A 15,455-nucleotide genomic window follows, 5' to 3' on the forward strand; every position below is an offset into this window, starting at 1 on the left:
CACATATACACACATACAATGATTGTGTATATATATACACACACACACATATATATACATATATAGACACACACATATACATATATACACATACAATCATTACAGTTTTTATTTGGTTCCTTCTCTTATTTGCTGTGCAACTTTAACCTATTCCTTCATTATACTTTCAATTTGTTATTTTATTTATTTAAATGTATTAAGCACGCTTTGTAAACATTCTCATCTATTAATTCTAAGGTCTGTGGTCTTGGCAGGTCTGATTCTGCAGTTTGTTGTTTCGGCTGACTCTCAGGCTAGCTTATTTCCTGGTGTCTTTGTAAATCAACAGAGACTGGTACTCATGATCCTTGGACGTTGACCTGTGGTAATTCCCTGATGTTTGTCTTTAAAGGATGTTTTCCAAGAGAAGATTTGTTTATATCAGGCAGGGAGTAGTACCCACATCTCACCACTTTAAGTTAAATGTTCAGCTTGCATTTTGGGGGACCACACAGATCAGTGTGAATTCTGGCCCCAAACAGGTGAGAATGTGAATTCTTGGTTAGAACTCTCAAAGAAGGCTGGGCGTGGTGGCTCATGCCTGTAATCCCAGCACTTTGGGAGGCCAGGGCGGGTGGATTGCCTGAGGTCAGGAGTTTGAGGCCAGCCTGTCCAACATGGTGAAACCCCGTCTCTACTAAAAATATAAGAATTAGCTGGGTGTGGTGGCAGGTGCCTGTAAACCCAGCTACTTGAGAAGCTGAGGCAGGAGAATCGCTTGAACACGGGAGGTGGAGGTTGCAGTGAGCCAAGATTACACCACTGCACTCTAGCCTGGATGACAGAGCGAGACTGTCTCAAAACAAAAACAAAAACAAAAAAGGGAATTCTCAAAGAAGACATTCCTCCTTTATTTACCCACCACCAAGGCTGACAAATGTCTCCACCAATTTTCTGTGGAACAATTGCTTTTGCTGTAGTTCACCCACTGAGGAGCCCCAGATTTAAGAGGAAGTTTCCAATTACAACTCCTGTACTGCTAAGGCCCTAAGCTTTGTCTCCTGCACCCCAATAAAACACAGGCTCAAGGCCATCAGCAAACAGCCCCAGGACAAATAACACCTATGTAACACTTGCTTAGCCCTGTGGTCTCTGTTTTCCTGTTGTTTCTCATCTCCATGGACTCCCCTTACTTTCCTACAACTTAGCTCTATATTTTAAAAGGACATTTTAATGTTTTATTCCACATATTTGGGCACACTGAACTATAAGGAGTTTTTATTATCATCTGGTCTGCCATATTGCTAAAAACAAATGTCCTTTCTTTTTAGTTGACACTGACTAACTCAGCCAGCATGGTTGGTCCCTGGGCTACTGGAATGGCCTCCTAACTGGTTTCCATGCCTCGAATCCATTTTCCACACAGAGAAGCCACAGAAATCTTTCCAAAATGCAAAGCCTATTGTGTTGCCTACTTGGTAGAAGCTCTTCCGCAGCTCTCCACGTCACCAACAGTTAAAACCAAACTCCCTCCCATGGTCCTGCCTGTCTTCCCCCAGGCGGAAATGTTCCTCACTCCTCCAGCGTGTCTGGCTCCCCTCGCCTCACCTCTGCTCCCCATACCATGTCCCAGTGGCTGGAACACATGTGCCAACTCCCACCTTGCTCATTCTTTTTTTTTTTTTTGAGACGGAGTTTTGCTCTTGTTGCCCAGGCTGGAGTGCAATGGCGCAATCTTGGCTCACCGCAACCTCTCCCTTCCGGGTTCAAGCGATTTTCCTGCCTCAGCCTCCCAAGTAGCTGGGATTACAGGCATGCACCACCACGCCCAGCTAATTTTGTATTTTTAGCAGACACAGGGTTTCTTCATGTTGGTTAGGCTGGTCTCAAAACTCCCGACCTCAGGTGATCAGGCTGCCTCAGCCTCCCAAAGTGCTGGGATTACATTCGTGAGCCACTGTGCCTGGCCCATTCTTCTTCATCCCTAGCTCAGCTCAAACTTTACCCACTTAGGGAGGTTTTCCCTGATTCCCTGAAAAACATGTTCCCTTATATATGTTCCAGGGTCCATTCAGTTCCCCTCTGTTATCATGCAACCTGCTGATAATCATTTATTCAATGTCTGTTGTCTTACTGAGAGACCAGAAACCAGGGCTGTCTCATTTCTTACTATAATCCTCGGGACAAATACAGCACCTCAGCACATGGCAGGTTACCCATACATATTTGCCATCTGATGACTGAGGGAGTGAATAATGAACTGGGCTCTAGGTTAGCATTAGGAAAGGCAGGGGTTGGGTTAAGAACTGACTCTGGCCGGGTGCAGTGGCTCATGCCTGTAATCCCAACACTTTGGGAGGCCAGGAGTTTAAGACTAGCCTGGCCAACATGGGGAAAGCCGGTCTCTACTAAAAATACAAAAATTAGCCAGGTGTGGTGGTGCGCGGCTGTAATACCAGCTACTACGGAGGCTGAGGCAGGAAAATTGCTTGAACCTGGGAGGCAGAGGTTGCAGTGAGCCGAGATCGTGCCACTGCACTCTAGCCTGGGCGACAGAGCAAGACTCTGTCTTAAAAAAACAAAGGCCGGGCGCGGTGGCTCACACCTATAATCCCAGCACTTTGGGAGGCTGAGGCGGGCAGATCACGAGGTCAGGAGATCGAGACCATCCTGGCTAACACGGTGAAACCCCGCCTCTACTAAAATTACAAAAAAATAGCCGGGCGTGGTGGTGGGCGACTGTAGTCCCAGCTACTCGGGAGGCTAAGGCAGGAGGATGGAGAGAACCCGGGAGGTGGAGCTTGCAGTGAGCCAAGATCGCATCACTGCACTCCAGCCTGGGCGACAGAGCGAGACTCCGTCTCAAAAACAAAACAAAACAAAACAAACACTCTGACTCTCAAGTTGGGCCAAGGCAAACGCTGTTCACATTTGCCTAGAACTGTGGAGATGAAGAAGTCAACTTGAGACCTCAAGGCAGTAAGCATGGGAACAAAAGCCATATGCTAAGGATGGCTCAATGCAAAGATAGAGGAGCCTGGGTCCCTTAGGGCATCATGGGGACACCATCCCAATACGCACTGTCCCCTTTTAGTAAGAAAAATATTGCTCTACATACTTGCCAGTGAAAGAAAAGAAGAAATAAACCTAATCATTTGTTTAAACCCTTGTCATAGCATTTTCTGTTATCTGCAGCTAAACACACTCCCAAATGATAAAATGAATGTCACTCGACTCCCCGCCATGTATGCTGACTGCCTTCTGCACAACTGTCCGATGGATAAACCTTCTTTGATTTACCAATATAGTATCTGGGCTTGGGCCTTCCAGTGAGCAAGACCTACTACTGATATTTAATTAATTCATTCAACCAGTCAGTAAGATTTCTCAGCACCCAATACCATGCCAGGCACAGACCCAGGTGCTGGGCAAACAGCAGGTTACAAAACCACAATCAACACAGGTTACAGAAACACAAAAAGTTTCTGTCCTTATGGAGCTTACAGAAGAAGCAATATAAGCAAAATAATGTATTTAATAGGGTTGAGACAAGTACTAAAAAGAAATACACAGCAAGGAAGGGGGACAGGATCATTGCATAGAGGGAAGATACAACTTTAATTAGTAGTGGCAGGGAAAGTGTCTCTGAGAAAGTAACAATTGAATAAATATCTGAAGGCATGGCTGGGCGCAGTGGCTCATGACTGTAATCCCAACACTTTGGGGGGCTGAGGCAGGTAGATCACCTGAGGCCAGGAGTTCAAGACCAGCCTGGCCAACGTAGTGAAACCCCATCTCTACTGAAAATATAAAAATCACCCGGGCATGGTGGTAGATACCTGTAATCCCAACTACTCGGGAGACTGAGGCACAAGAATCACTTGAACTCGGGAGGCGGAGATTGCAGTGAGCTGAGATTGGGGCCACTGCACTCCAGCCTGGGTGATAGAGCGAGACTCTGTTTAAAAAAAAACAAAGCTGGGCGTGGTGGCTCACGTCTGTAATCCCAGTACTTTGGGAGGCCGAGGCAGATGGATCATTTGAGGTCAGGAATTTGAGACCAGCCGGCCAACATGGTGAAACCCTGTCTCTACTAAAAATACAAAAAATCAACCGGGCGTGGTGGCAGGCGCCTGTAATCCCAGCTATTTGGGAGGCTGAGGCAGGAGAATTGCTTGAACCTGGGAGACGGAGGTTGCAGTGAGCCGAGATGTTGCAGTGAGCCAAGATTGCGCCACTGCACCCCAGCCTGGGCGACAGAGCAAGACTCAGTCTCAAAAACAAAAACAACAAAAAACAAAACCTGAAGGCAGTGAAAGAGTGGGGCATGCAGGCCCATAAGGGAAGAGGCGTCCAGGAGGGAGTGGCAAGCCCACAGGCTGAGGCCCAGGCGTGCTGAGGTGTGGAGGGGCAGCCAGGAGGCCAGTGTGGCTGGAATAGCAGGAGGGTCGGGAGGTGGGGTCTGAGGGGAAATGGGGACCTGGTCCCTTCACCTCACTTGGGAAAGTATGAGCAGAGGAATGATGGGCTCTGACCGTATTCACAGGATCTCTCTGGCGGCTGCGTGAAGACGACTACAGGGACAAGAGAGGGGAGCAGAGGGCAAGAAGGCTTCTGCATGAGAGGTGAGGACCAGGGATGTGGGAGGTGCGGAGAAGGAAGTGGGCTGATACTGCACTGATTGTAAAGAGGGAGCCAACAAGATTTGCTGAAGGGGTGGGTGTGTCACGGGGTGCGAGACAAAGAGAACTCAAGGATGATCCCCAGGGTCCGGCCTGGGAAACTGGATGAATGGAGTGCTATTCATGGCAATGGGGAAGTCTAGGGCAGGCGGCAGGAACACCAGGAGCTCAGGTGAAGGCATGTTCAGACTAAGATGTGACCAGGACATCCAACACAGGCTGAGCATCCCAAATCCGGAAATCTGAAATGCAAAATGCTCCAAAATCTGAAACTTTGAGTGTCAACAGGATGCTCAAGGGAAATTTCACTGGACTACTGTGGGTTTCAGATTTTTTTTTTTTTTTGACATCGAGTCTCACTCTGTTGCCCAGGCTGCAGTGCAGTGGTGCAATCTCGGCTCACTGCGACCTCCGCCTCCTGGGTTCAAGCAATTCTCCTGCCTCAGACTCCCAAGTAGGTGGGATTACAGGCATGCGCCACTATGCCCAGCTAATTTTTGTATTTTTAGTAGAGATGGGATTTCAGGATGTTGGCCAGGCTGGTCTTGAACTCCTGACCTCAAGTGCTCTGCCTGCCTCAGCCTCCCAAAGTGCTAGGATTACAGGCATGAGCCACTGTGCCCGGCCAGATTTCAGATTTTTGAATCAGGATGCTCAACCAGTAAGTATAATGCAAATATCCCAAAATCTGAAAAAATCCAAAATCAGAACACTTCCAGTCCTCATCATTTTGGATAAGGGATACTCCACCTGCAGGTGCCAAGCTGGCAGGCTGCACATATATCTCCTCCAAGCAGGGGAGTCCAGGCTGGCTGGAGATAGAAATGAAGGAGATGTTAACATGGAGACAGTGTTCAAAGCCATGAGGCCAATAAGAGGCCAAGAGACTGACAGTAGACAGAGGGGTCCAGTCCTGAGGCCTGGGCTTCTCCAGTGTCAGGACAGGGTCAGGCAGGCTGCAAAGGCATCCTCCCTCCGCAGACACACACGTGCATGCACCTCATTCCCACCGCAGAAACAGGCTCAATGCTCTGGTTCTTACCTTGGAAGGATGACACATGTGGACTGACAAAGGTCTGGGACCCTACATGCTCCTCTACAGGCAAAGAATTTCCACAGTAGGGGCAGAATTTGAATGCTGCTTGGATACTTTTGCCACAGTCTGGACAGAAGGAGATCATGCTACAAAACAGAATGAACAAACACAAAGTGAAACGGGCCAGCTGAAGGTCAGTGGAAGTATTGTTGAACTGCTCTTAATCACAGGGTGAGTGGCAGGAGGCACAACCAGGGTCTTCAACTGTTTGTGATGTTCACTTCTTAAAACATGCAATGGGAATGGGAGTGACAGTCAATGTTCCCCAAATATCGATATGCTCCCCTATACTTCCCAGGTTCCCTTGCAGCAAGGTAGAGGCCACATGACTAATTCTGGCCAATGGGGTGTGAGTAGAGTCATCTCATGGCCGAGGCAGTTAGGAGTCAGAATACCTCCTCTGCCTCCCCCTCCACCTGCAGGGATGGCCCTGGAGGCCATGGCTCCCAACTGACATAGCAAGATGAAGGAGGGCTGCCTGGTCCACACTGGAACCTCATGATCAACAAATACACTTCTGCTGTATTGAGCCACCAAGATTTCAGGGTTTATTTGTCATGGCAGCACAGCCTATTCTATCCTGACTAATTTAGTAGAATGATGAGTGTTCACTAAATTCCTCTCTATGCTTTCCATCTCTCTGAGCTAATTCCTGATACTTTTTAAAAGTCCAAATTACATACTGAGACTATGACAAATGAGGATATAGAAGAGTTTTAAGCCAGTTAAGTGAAGAAGGGAAATTAACAAGGATGAAGTACAACAGGCAGTTTGTATTGCCCTTCATTGTGGCAGTGCTATTTGTAAGGAGCATCTAACAAAGAGCAGCAATACGCCGGGTGCGGTGGCTCAAGCATCTAACAAAGAGCAGCAATACGCCGGGTGCGGTGGCTCAAGCCTGTAATCCCAGCGCTTTGGGAGGCCATCACAGGCAGATCACCTGAGGTTGGGAGTTTGAGACCAGTCTGTCCAACATGGTGAAACCCTGTCTATACTAAAAATACAAAAAAAAATTAGCTAGGTGTGGTGGCATGCACCTGTAATCCCAGCTACTCAGGAGGCTGAGGCAGGAAAGTTGCTTGAACCCAGGAGGTGGAGGTTGCAGTGAACCAAGATCATGCCATTGCACTCCAGCCTGGACAACAAGAGTGAAAACTCCATCTCAAATAAACAAAACAAACAGCAGCAACAAAAGAAGGCCATTTATTTGTTCTTATAGTCTCAGGCTTAGTGTACATTAGCAATTAAAAGTGAAACTATTGGCCGGACACGGTGGCTCATGCCTGTAATCCCAGCACTTTGGAAGGTCGAGGTGGGCGGATCACCTGAGGTCAGGAGTCCAAGACCAACCTGACCAACATGGAGAAAACCCGTCTCTACCAAAAATATAAAATTAGCCAGGCGTGGTGGTGCATGCCTGTAATCCCAGCTACTCGGGAGGCTGAGGCAGGAGAATCACTTGAACCCGGGAGGCGGAGGTTGCGGTGAGCCGAGATCTCGCCATCACACTCCAGCCTGGGTAACAAGAGTGAAACTCCGCCTCAAAAAAAAAAAAAAAAAAAAAAAAAGTGAAACTATTGAAATAGAAGTTAATATAAACATGGGCTTGTGATTTAATTTCACCTTGAAAGAGAATATTCATTTTTAAATTTTTTTAGAGATAGGGTCTCACTCTGTCACCAGGGAGGAATGCAGTGGCATAATCATGGCTCACTGCAGCCTCAAACTCCTGGGCTCAAGCAATCTTCCCAGGTAGCTGGAACTATAGGTGTGTGCCACCACAAGTGACTAATTTTTTAAGTTTTTTTTTTTTTAGAGACGGGGTCTCACTATGTTGCCCAGGCTGGTCTGGAACTCCTGGCCTCCAGCAATCCTCCGGCCTCAGCCTCCCAAAGTGCTGGGATTGTAGGCATGAGCTACCATCCTGGCTGCAAGAGACCATTCTGATCAAACCCTTTTCCTTTATTCACTGTAAAGGCTGGCTTCTGTTGCAAATGCAAACAGTGGAGTCCTTAAAATCACAGGTTTGGCCCCAGGCTGCCAGATTTCAATCCCAGATCCGCTACATGCTGGGCAAGCTACTTAACCTCTCTGTGTCACAGTCCACCACTGTAAAATGGGGCTTCTCCCAGCTCCTATCTGATAGAATGGTCGATGAGGTCTAAATGAATACATTTATATGAGGTGCTGAGAACAGGGCCTGGCCCATAGAAAGCCTTTTATGTTAGTGCTTGCTGTGACCATATCATGCCTTGTACCCAAGTTACTATATTCCAGTCATTAATATTTCTATTCTTCCCTTTCTTCTTTGATAGGAAGTTCTGAGCTCCTCAGGCCTATTTCCTCTAGGTACTGACTTTTGAAATTCTAGAGCTTGTCCTTAAAAACCACAGGCCATCCCATCAGCTGGTGAAAGAAATCTCAGCCACATGAGGAGAGAAGGGGTCCTGGATTCCTCTTCCTCAGGCTGCAGAAGAGCAGAAACACTCTGTGGCATAAATCTGCCCTTCTGTTTTTTCAAACAAAGGAGTCATGTAAGACATCTGGACTGCAAAGGCTGTTGGTCAAGTATCTTTTACTCTCTAGAAAGCCAGTCATTCTAACTTAAGTTAGCCAGACTAACTTAGTGATTTGTTGTCCTGCTAATAATATGTAAAATAACATCTCTTTCTCAAAGGCATAAATACTGGTGAGCATTTTTGTGAAGCTAGAGGTCTCACTGCCTCTTCCCTCTCTGCCAGGCAAACCTGGGTGTTGACACTGGTGTCACAAGACCAAATTGCCTAGATGTACCCAATAAATATATATACCTACTATGTACCCAGGTAAATTAAAAATTAAAAAAAAGGCCGGGCGCGGTGGCTCATGCCTGTAATCCCAGCACTTTGGGAGGCCAAGGCGGGCGGATCACGAGGTCAGGAGATCGAGACCATCTTGGCTAACACGGTGAAACCCCATCTCTACTAAAAATACAAAAAATTAGCTGGGCGCGGTAGCGGGCGCCTGTAATCCCAGCTACTCAGGAGGCTTAGGCAGGAGAATGGCATGAACCCGGGAGGCGGAGCTTGCAGTGAGCCGAGATAGCGCCACTGCAGTCCGGCCTGGGAGAAAGAGCGAGACTCCGTCTCTTAAAAAAAAAAAAAAAAAAAAAAAAAAAAATTAAACAAAAATTTTTTCTTTTCTGAGACGGAGTCTCGCTCTGTCACCCAGGCTGGAGTGCAGTCGCGCGATCTTGGCTCACTGCAACCTCCGCCTCTCGGGTTCAAGTGATTCTCCTGCCTCAGTCTCCCAAGTAGCTAGGATTACAGGCGTGGGCCACCATGCCTGGCTAATTAAAAATATATGTATTTTTAAACTGCATAGAGGCTGGTGCCCAGAAAGTTGTATTAGCGAGAAATAATGTGTGATTGTGTTAAACCACTAAGATTTAGAAGTTGCTTGTTACTGAAGCCTAGCCTAGCCAGACTGTATACTTTTTTATTTTTTAGCAACAGGGTCCCACCCTGTCACTCAGGCTGGAGTGCAATGGCATGATCATGGCTCACTGCAGCCTCGAGCTCTTGGGCTCAAGCCATCCTCTCACCTCAGTCTCCCAAGTATCTGGGACTACAGGCATGTGCCACCATGCCTGGCCTTTTTTTTTTTTTTTTTTTTTACTTTTTGTAGAGATGGAGTCTTGCTATGTTGCCCTGGTCTCGAACTCCTGAGCTCAAGCTCAGTCTTCCTGCCTTGGCCTCCCAAAGTGCTGGGATTACAGGTGTGGGCCACCATGCCTGGTCTAGACTTCTTATGTGAACAAAGGGTTTGTTTAGAAATCTGTGATGGTTTTATTTATTTATTTTGAGACAGAGTTTCACTCTGTCACCCAGGCTGGAGTGCAGTGGCACGATCTTGGCTCACTGCAACCTCCGTCTCCTAGGTTCAAGTGATTTTCCTGTCAGTGTCCCATGTAGCTGGGACTACAGGTATGCGCTACCACACCCAGCTAATTTTTTTTTTTTTTTTTTGAGATGGACTTTTGCTCTTGTTGCCCAGGCTGGAGTGTAGTGGTGCAATCTCGGCTCACTGCAACCTCTGCCACCCAGGTTCAAGCAATTCTCCTGCCTCAGCATCCTGAGTAGCTGGGACTACAGGTAGGCGCCACCACACCTAGCTAATTTTTATATTTTTAGTAGAGATGGGGTTTCACCATGTTGGCCAGGCTGGTCTCGAACTCCTGACCTCAAGTGATCCACCTGCCTCAGCCTCCCAAAGTGCTGGAATTATAGGCGTGAGCCTCCACACCTGGCAGAAATCTGTGATGGTTTTACACGGCTTCATGTTAATTTCCCCAGATGCTGGCTGCCCTCCAATAAAGATGCGTCCAGGATGCAGCAAGTGCCTAACCAGGTGAGCCCTGCCATACCCACGACAACATTCCTTCTGGGAGTAAAGCTGGCCAGCAGCAACCCAGAAGAGACAAGCAGGAGCCAGCTGCTGGTGGGAAAAAGGTCTTGAGAGGCTGTGCCCAAGGGATAATACCTTTATGAGGTCACGGTCTGGCCCTTGGATTTACTGGGTTGGAAACTCCATCTTGACAGCGACCTGTAAGTGAACAAAAGTGGAGAGGCTGACTTATGCTTTCACATAGAAATGAAAGATAATGGCTAATGTTTACTGAGCACTGGCCATGTCACCAGCATGTGCCAAATCCATTCGTTTATTCATTTACTCTATAACTATTCACCAAGTTTCCTGTTTATGCCAGCCACTGGGGAAACAGCAGCAAAGGAAACAACACAGTCCCTGTCTTCAGGATGCGAACGTTCTGGTGGGGGAAGAGACACTAACAAACAAATGAGCAAGGAACTGCTGAACAGGTCAGATGGAGAAAGGGCTATGGAGGACAATAAAGTACCATAGAAGAAAACAGGATGCCACAGAGGTTGGTGGGTCACTATTCACACAGGGTGGCCAAGGAGGGCCTTGCCCAGAGGGAGGCATCTGAGCAGAGACCCAAAGGAAACCAGGGAGCGAGCTGTCAATATATGGGAAGGAGTCCTCAGGCAGACAACTTTCTATGCATTATCCTGTTTAGTCTATACAACAGCCCAGGACGCAGGTTCCAGAATTATCACCACTTCATAGGAGAGTGTGGCATTTGTATTTTCCAAAGCAGGTCACATGACTATTTCTGGGCCTGTGTGCTCTTTGGAACCTTGTAACCCCTCCTCCCAGGAGTCAGGGTCTCTGTTCCTCCTGCTTTGGATCTCGGCAGAGCTGTGACTGCTCCTACCAATAGAGGACCGGCAGCAGTAAGGCCATGAGAGTTCCCAGGCTGGGTCATAAAAAACAACTTGCACCTGGCTGGCTCGCTCAGGATGCTCACCCATGGAAGCCAGTTTCCACGGCACGAGGCAGCCTAAAGTAGCCCAGGCAGAGAAACCACATGGAGAGGCTCAGGTGGAGAGGAACTGAGGCCCCTGGCCAACAGCCAGCATCAGCTGCTGGGTGAGTGGGCAAGTCCTCAGACCACTTAAACCCCAGCCTTCAAGTCTTCCTGCTAAGGCACAGGCACTGGGGAGCAGAAACAGGCCACCCCACTGTGCTCACTCTGAATTCCTGGCCCATAGGATCCATGGGCACAAGAAATGGTGGTTCTACACCAGTGAATTGTGGGACGATTTGTTCTCTAGACATAGTAACCAGAACAGGGAGTCCCTGCTGCACAGAGAGGTCAAGTCACTCACTTAAGACGGTTCTCATTTCATGACAGTTCAGTATGTGCAGACCACTGTGCTAAGTTCTCGGCAGGTATTATCTACAGAACCTTCCCAATCACCCTTTTCAAGGTAAGAATGATTTCCCCTTTGGGGAGATGAGAAGCAGAGGCTCAGAGAGCAAATGACTTGCCCAGGGCCACAAACCTCTTAAGCGGCGAGCCAGACACATGATTTTGTTTAATCTTTCCCTCCACTCTATGAGGTAGGGATGATTATCCCATCTTTGAAACCTACAAAATGATGCTCAAAGGGTGACAATTCTCCTTCCCCCAGACCTGACTCCACTCACCTAGAAAACAGTGGGGACGCAGCTGAAATCCAGAACCCAAAAGCCCATGTTCTTCACCTGGTGCCGATTTATACAACGAAAACGCAAAACCGGACTGGGTTCTTGGGGCAGCAGGTCAGAACATTCTTGTAGATTTAAATCTGGAAGCTGATGTTGGGTGTGGAACCACGGCAAGAGAGTCTTTTAACCATGTGCCACCCCCGGTTCTGAAACCGTCACCAGCCTGGTCTAGGCCACCATCTCTCCCTTGTGCTATTGCAGCAGCCTCCTAACTAGACTTTCGGCTTCTACGCTTGTCCCTACAATCTATTTTCAACCCAGTAGCTAGACGGATCCACTTAAAATCTAAGTCAGACCCTGTCTGTGTCCCTGCCCTGGCCCATATGGTGGGTCGGACATGGTGGCTCACGCCTGTGATCCCAGCACTTTGGGAGGCCGAGGTGGGCGGATCACGTGAGGTTAGGAGTTCCAGACCAGCCTGGACAACATGGTGAAACCCTGTCTCTACTAAAAAAGTACAAAAAAAAAAAATCAGCCGGGCGTGGTGGCGGGCGCCTGTAATCCCAGCTACTTGGGAGGCTGAGGCACAAGAGTCGCTTGAACCTGGGAGGCAGAGGTTGCAATGAGCCAAGATTGCACCGCTGCACTCCAGCCTGGGCGACAGAGCAAGACTCAGTCTCATAAATAAACAAATAAATAAATAAAATGTAAGTCAGACCCTGTCCCTCCTCTACTCAAAACCGTATGGTGGATTTCATTTTAGACAGAATAAATGCTGAAATTCCTACCATGGCCCAGGAGCCCCCTGTATGATCTGCCACTTCCCTGTTCCCTCTCTGACCTCTCCCACCATCTCCCCTTGCTCACGCTGAGTCAGCCACGCTGGCTTCGGTGCTTTTCCCCAATCGTGACAAGAACGTTTCTTCCCCAAGACCTTTGCACCTGCTCTCCCATCTGCCTGGAACGCTGTCCCCCCAAGAGTGCACACAGTTCACTTCCTCATCACATTCTTTAGCTCTCTGTTCAAATGTCACCTTCTCAGAGACCTTCTTGGACACGATTTTATTGTGTTTTTTCTTTTCTTTTTTTTGAGATGGAGTTTGGCTCTTTTCGCCCAGGCTGGAGTGCAATGGCACGATCTCGGCTTACTGCAACCTCTGCCTCCCGAGTTCAAGTGATTCTCCTGCCTCAGCCTCCCATGTAGTTGGGATTACAGATGCATGTCACCACGCCTGGCTAATTTTATATTTTTAGTAGAGATGGGGTTTCACCATGTTGGCCAGGCTGGTCTTAAACTCCTGACCTCAGGTGATCCCCCTCAGCCTCCCAAAGTCCTGGGATTACAGGCTCGAGCCACCGTGCCTGGCCCTGGACACCATTTTACTAATAGCATGTTTTATCCTCCTTACCTTGCTTTATTTTTCTTCACAGTGCTTGTCACTACCTGACATACTCTGACTTACTAGAATGTAAGCTTCATGATGGCGGGGACTTTTCCCTGCCTTGTTTGCCACAGTGTGCCCAGAGCCTCAAACAGCCCTGGCACAGAGCAAATGCTGGGTCTACGTTTGCTGAGTGAATAAATCATTGTCTCCTTTGCAAAAGAAAATGTGCCAAGAAGGTGGGGGCGGGGGTCCCCAGCTGTGTCAGTACACATTCATCTCTCAGGCAAGTCTAGACATCCAGCCAGAGACTCAAAGCTCAGGGCCGGAATTATCTAGCTGGATGGTCCTTAAAAAAGACCTGCCACTTAGAAGCAGATCAGTACAGGGGTTAAGAGGATAAACTTGGGAAATAATCTGCCTGGGTTTGGATCTTGCTTCTGCCATGTATTGCATGACGGACAGAGTTTTGCTATGTCACCCAGGTTGGAGAGCAGTGGCACGACCTCAACTCACTTGCAACCTCCACTTCCTGGGTTCAAGCGATTCTCCCTGCCTCAACCTCCCGAGTAGCTGGGATTACAGGCGCATGCCACCATGCCCGGCTAATTTTTTAATTTTTAGTAGAGATGGGGTTTCACCATGTTGGCCAGGCTGGTCTCGAACTCCTGAACCCAGGTGATCCGCCCGCCTCGGTCTCCTAAAGTGCTGGGACTACAGGCGGGAGCCACCGTGCCCAGCCAAATTTTTTGGATTTTAGTACCTATTACATATTACAACACCGGCGAGATCCAGGGAAACTCTCCATAAGTATATGATTTGCACAACAAAATCTTTAAAAATTCTAAATAGTCACACATCAGTTCAGAGTGGGTATTGCCAGCAAACAAGTTCAAAGCCAGGTAAGGTTGGCCTGCCAAGTAAGTTGCAAAACAGAGAAAAAGACCTTTCAGTTTTCAGAACGTTTTGGATTTTAAAGTTATAGATAAGGGACTGCAGACCTGTAAATATTCTTTAACATTTCTTTTTTAGTGTCTGGCATCCCCAACCACCCTGAGAATGTGAATTAGCTGGGCAGGATTTTTGTTTTAGACACTGCTATAATAACCTGGGCTTGAACAGTGCCTATTAGACTAGCACCGTTCAAACCCAGGTTATAGTAGTGTAATATCGGTTGCACGGAGCCTTCCATATAGTAAACGCTCAATAAAATTGGATGTGCTGAAGTCACCTATGCAATGGCCAGGTCAGGACTTGAAACCCTAAGACTCCAACCCTCAGGCCAGTCTTTATCTTAATTTATTTGACTTATTCAACAAATGTTTAGGGAACAGCTGCTATGCGTCAACTACTGTATAGTGTTCCTCCTAGAAAGTTCAGGAAACAGCACAGCAAAAAGGCTAAAAGTCAGACCCCACCCCAGCGCAGGTGGGGCGATTGCCTAGGCGACAGAGCCTCCCCTTCGGCCGCACCTCCATAGAAACCACGGGATGACTTAGACGCCAAGTTTCACAGCGGAGGAGCTGTCAAACTTCCCACAAGTTCCGCCCATCTCCGCCTTAGCCATGCCCAACACGGAGCCCAAGGTGGCTTGGGAAGCTCAAGAGGAGGCCAGTGAACCCCGCGACCCGGAGCCGCTCTCATTCCGAACCCCGACAGCAGGGGCCTCCGCCTCCCACAAACGGTCGTGCTGACGTCACGGACGCCCCGGCCGAGCTGCGGCTAGGGGGTCGGGGGACGTCCCCTCGTTCGCCTCGCTTCCCCTCACCTCTGTACTTGGGGACTGGGGTGGGATTCTGGGCTTCTGCAGCCTGACCCTCGGATCCTCCGCAGTTACCTGGACTCACCTTCTCAGTTGCCCAGCGAAAACTTCCGCTGGGCGGAGAGCGCTGCGCGCGCATCCTGAGGCTGAGGCGTCCGCGCAGGCGCCGCTGACTTCCCGACGGCCCCTGGGCTTCGCCTACCTGGGAACTCCGTTTCCCAGATGCCTCCGCGGCAGGCCCGCCCTCTGATTCCAGACGGAATGGGGATTATTGCCTCATTGCTCATCCCCCTCCCCTCCGTTCTAGCCGCTTTGGAACGCCTTCTGGTTCTACTGCGCATGTGTCAGTGTCAGACCAATCGGAATGCACCGTGAGGTATCTCTCCACCAATCAGAGGTCACATTACCTAAACTTCTCCCTCCTCAACTCCGCCCCTTACTTCCGCGCGTTTTCTCAGAAACCCGTCACAACGCGTTTCCATGGCAACCTACCGCTTGCTCTT

General features: G+C 48.7%; 1 protein-coding gene across 6 annotated transcripts in view; it reads right to left on the reverse strand.

Moving 5' to 3' along the window:
• Positions 1–15,232, reverse strand: part of VRK3 (VRK serine/threonine kinase 3) — a 48,795-nt gene extending 33,563 nt beyond the window's left edge. For 2 of the 6 annotated variants that reach the window (XM_009436032.3, XM_054672465.2), the window contains exons 1-3: positions 14,959–15,080; positions 10,279–10,341; positions 5,704–5,843 (exon numbers count right to left, since the gene is read on the reverse strand). In XM_009436032.3, coding sequence (XP_009434307.2) covers positions 5,704–5,842 — 139 coding nt within the window. In that variant the 5' untranslated portion in view covers position 5,843; positions 10,279–10,341; positions 14,959–15,080. 6 annotated transcript variants of the gene reach the window in all.
• Positions 15,233–15,455: the final 223 nt, after the last annotated feature.

Source organism: Pan troglodytes, chromosome 20, assembly GCF_028858775.2.
Source record: "Pan troglodytes isolate AG18354 chromosome 20, NHGRI_mPanTro3-v2.0_pri, whole genome shotgun sequence".
In the NCBI taxonomy this organism is placed as follows: Eukaryota; Metazoa; Chordata; class Mammalia; order Primates; family Hominidae; genus Pan; species Pan troglodytes.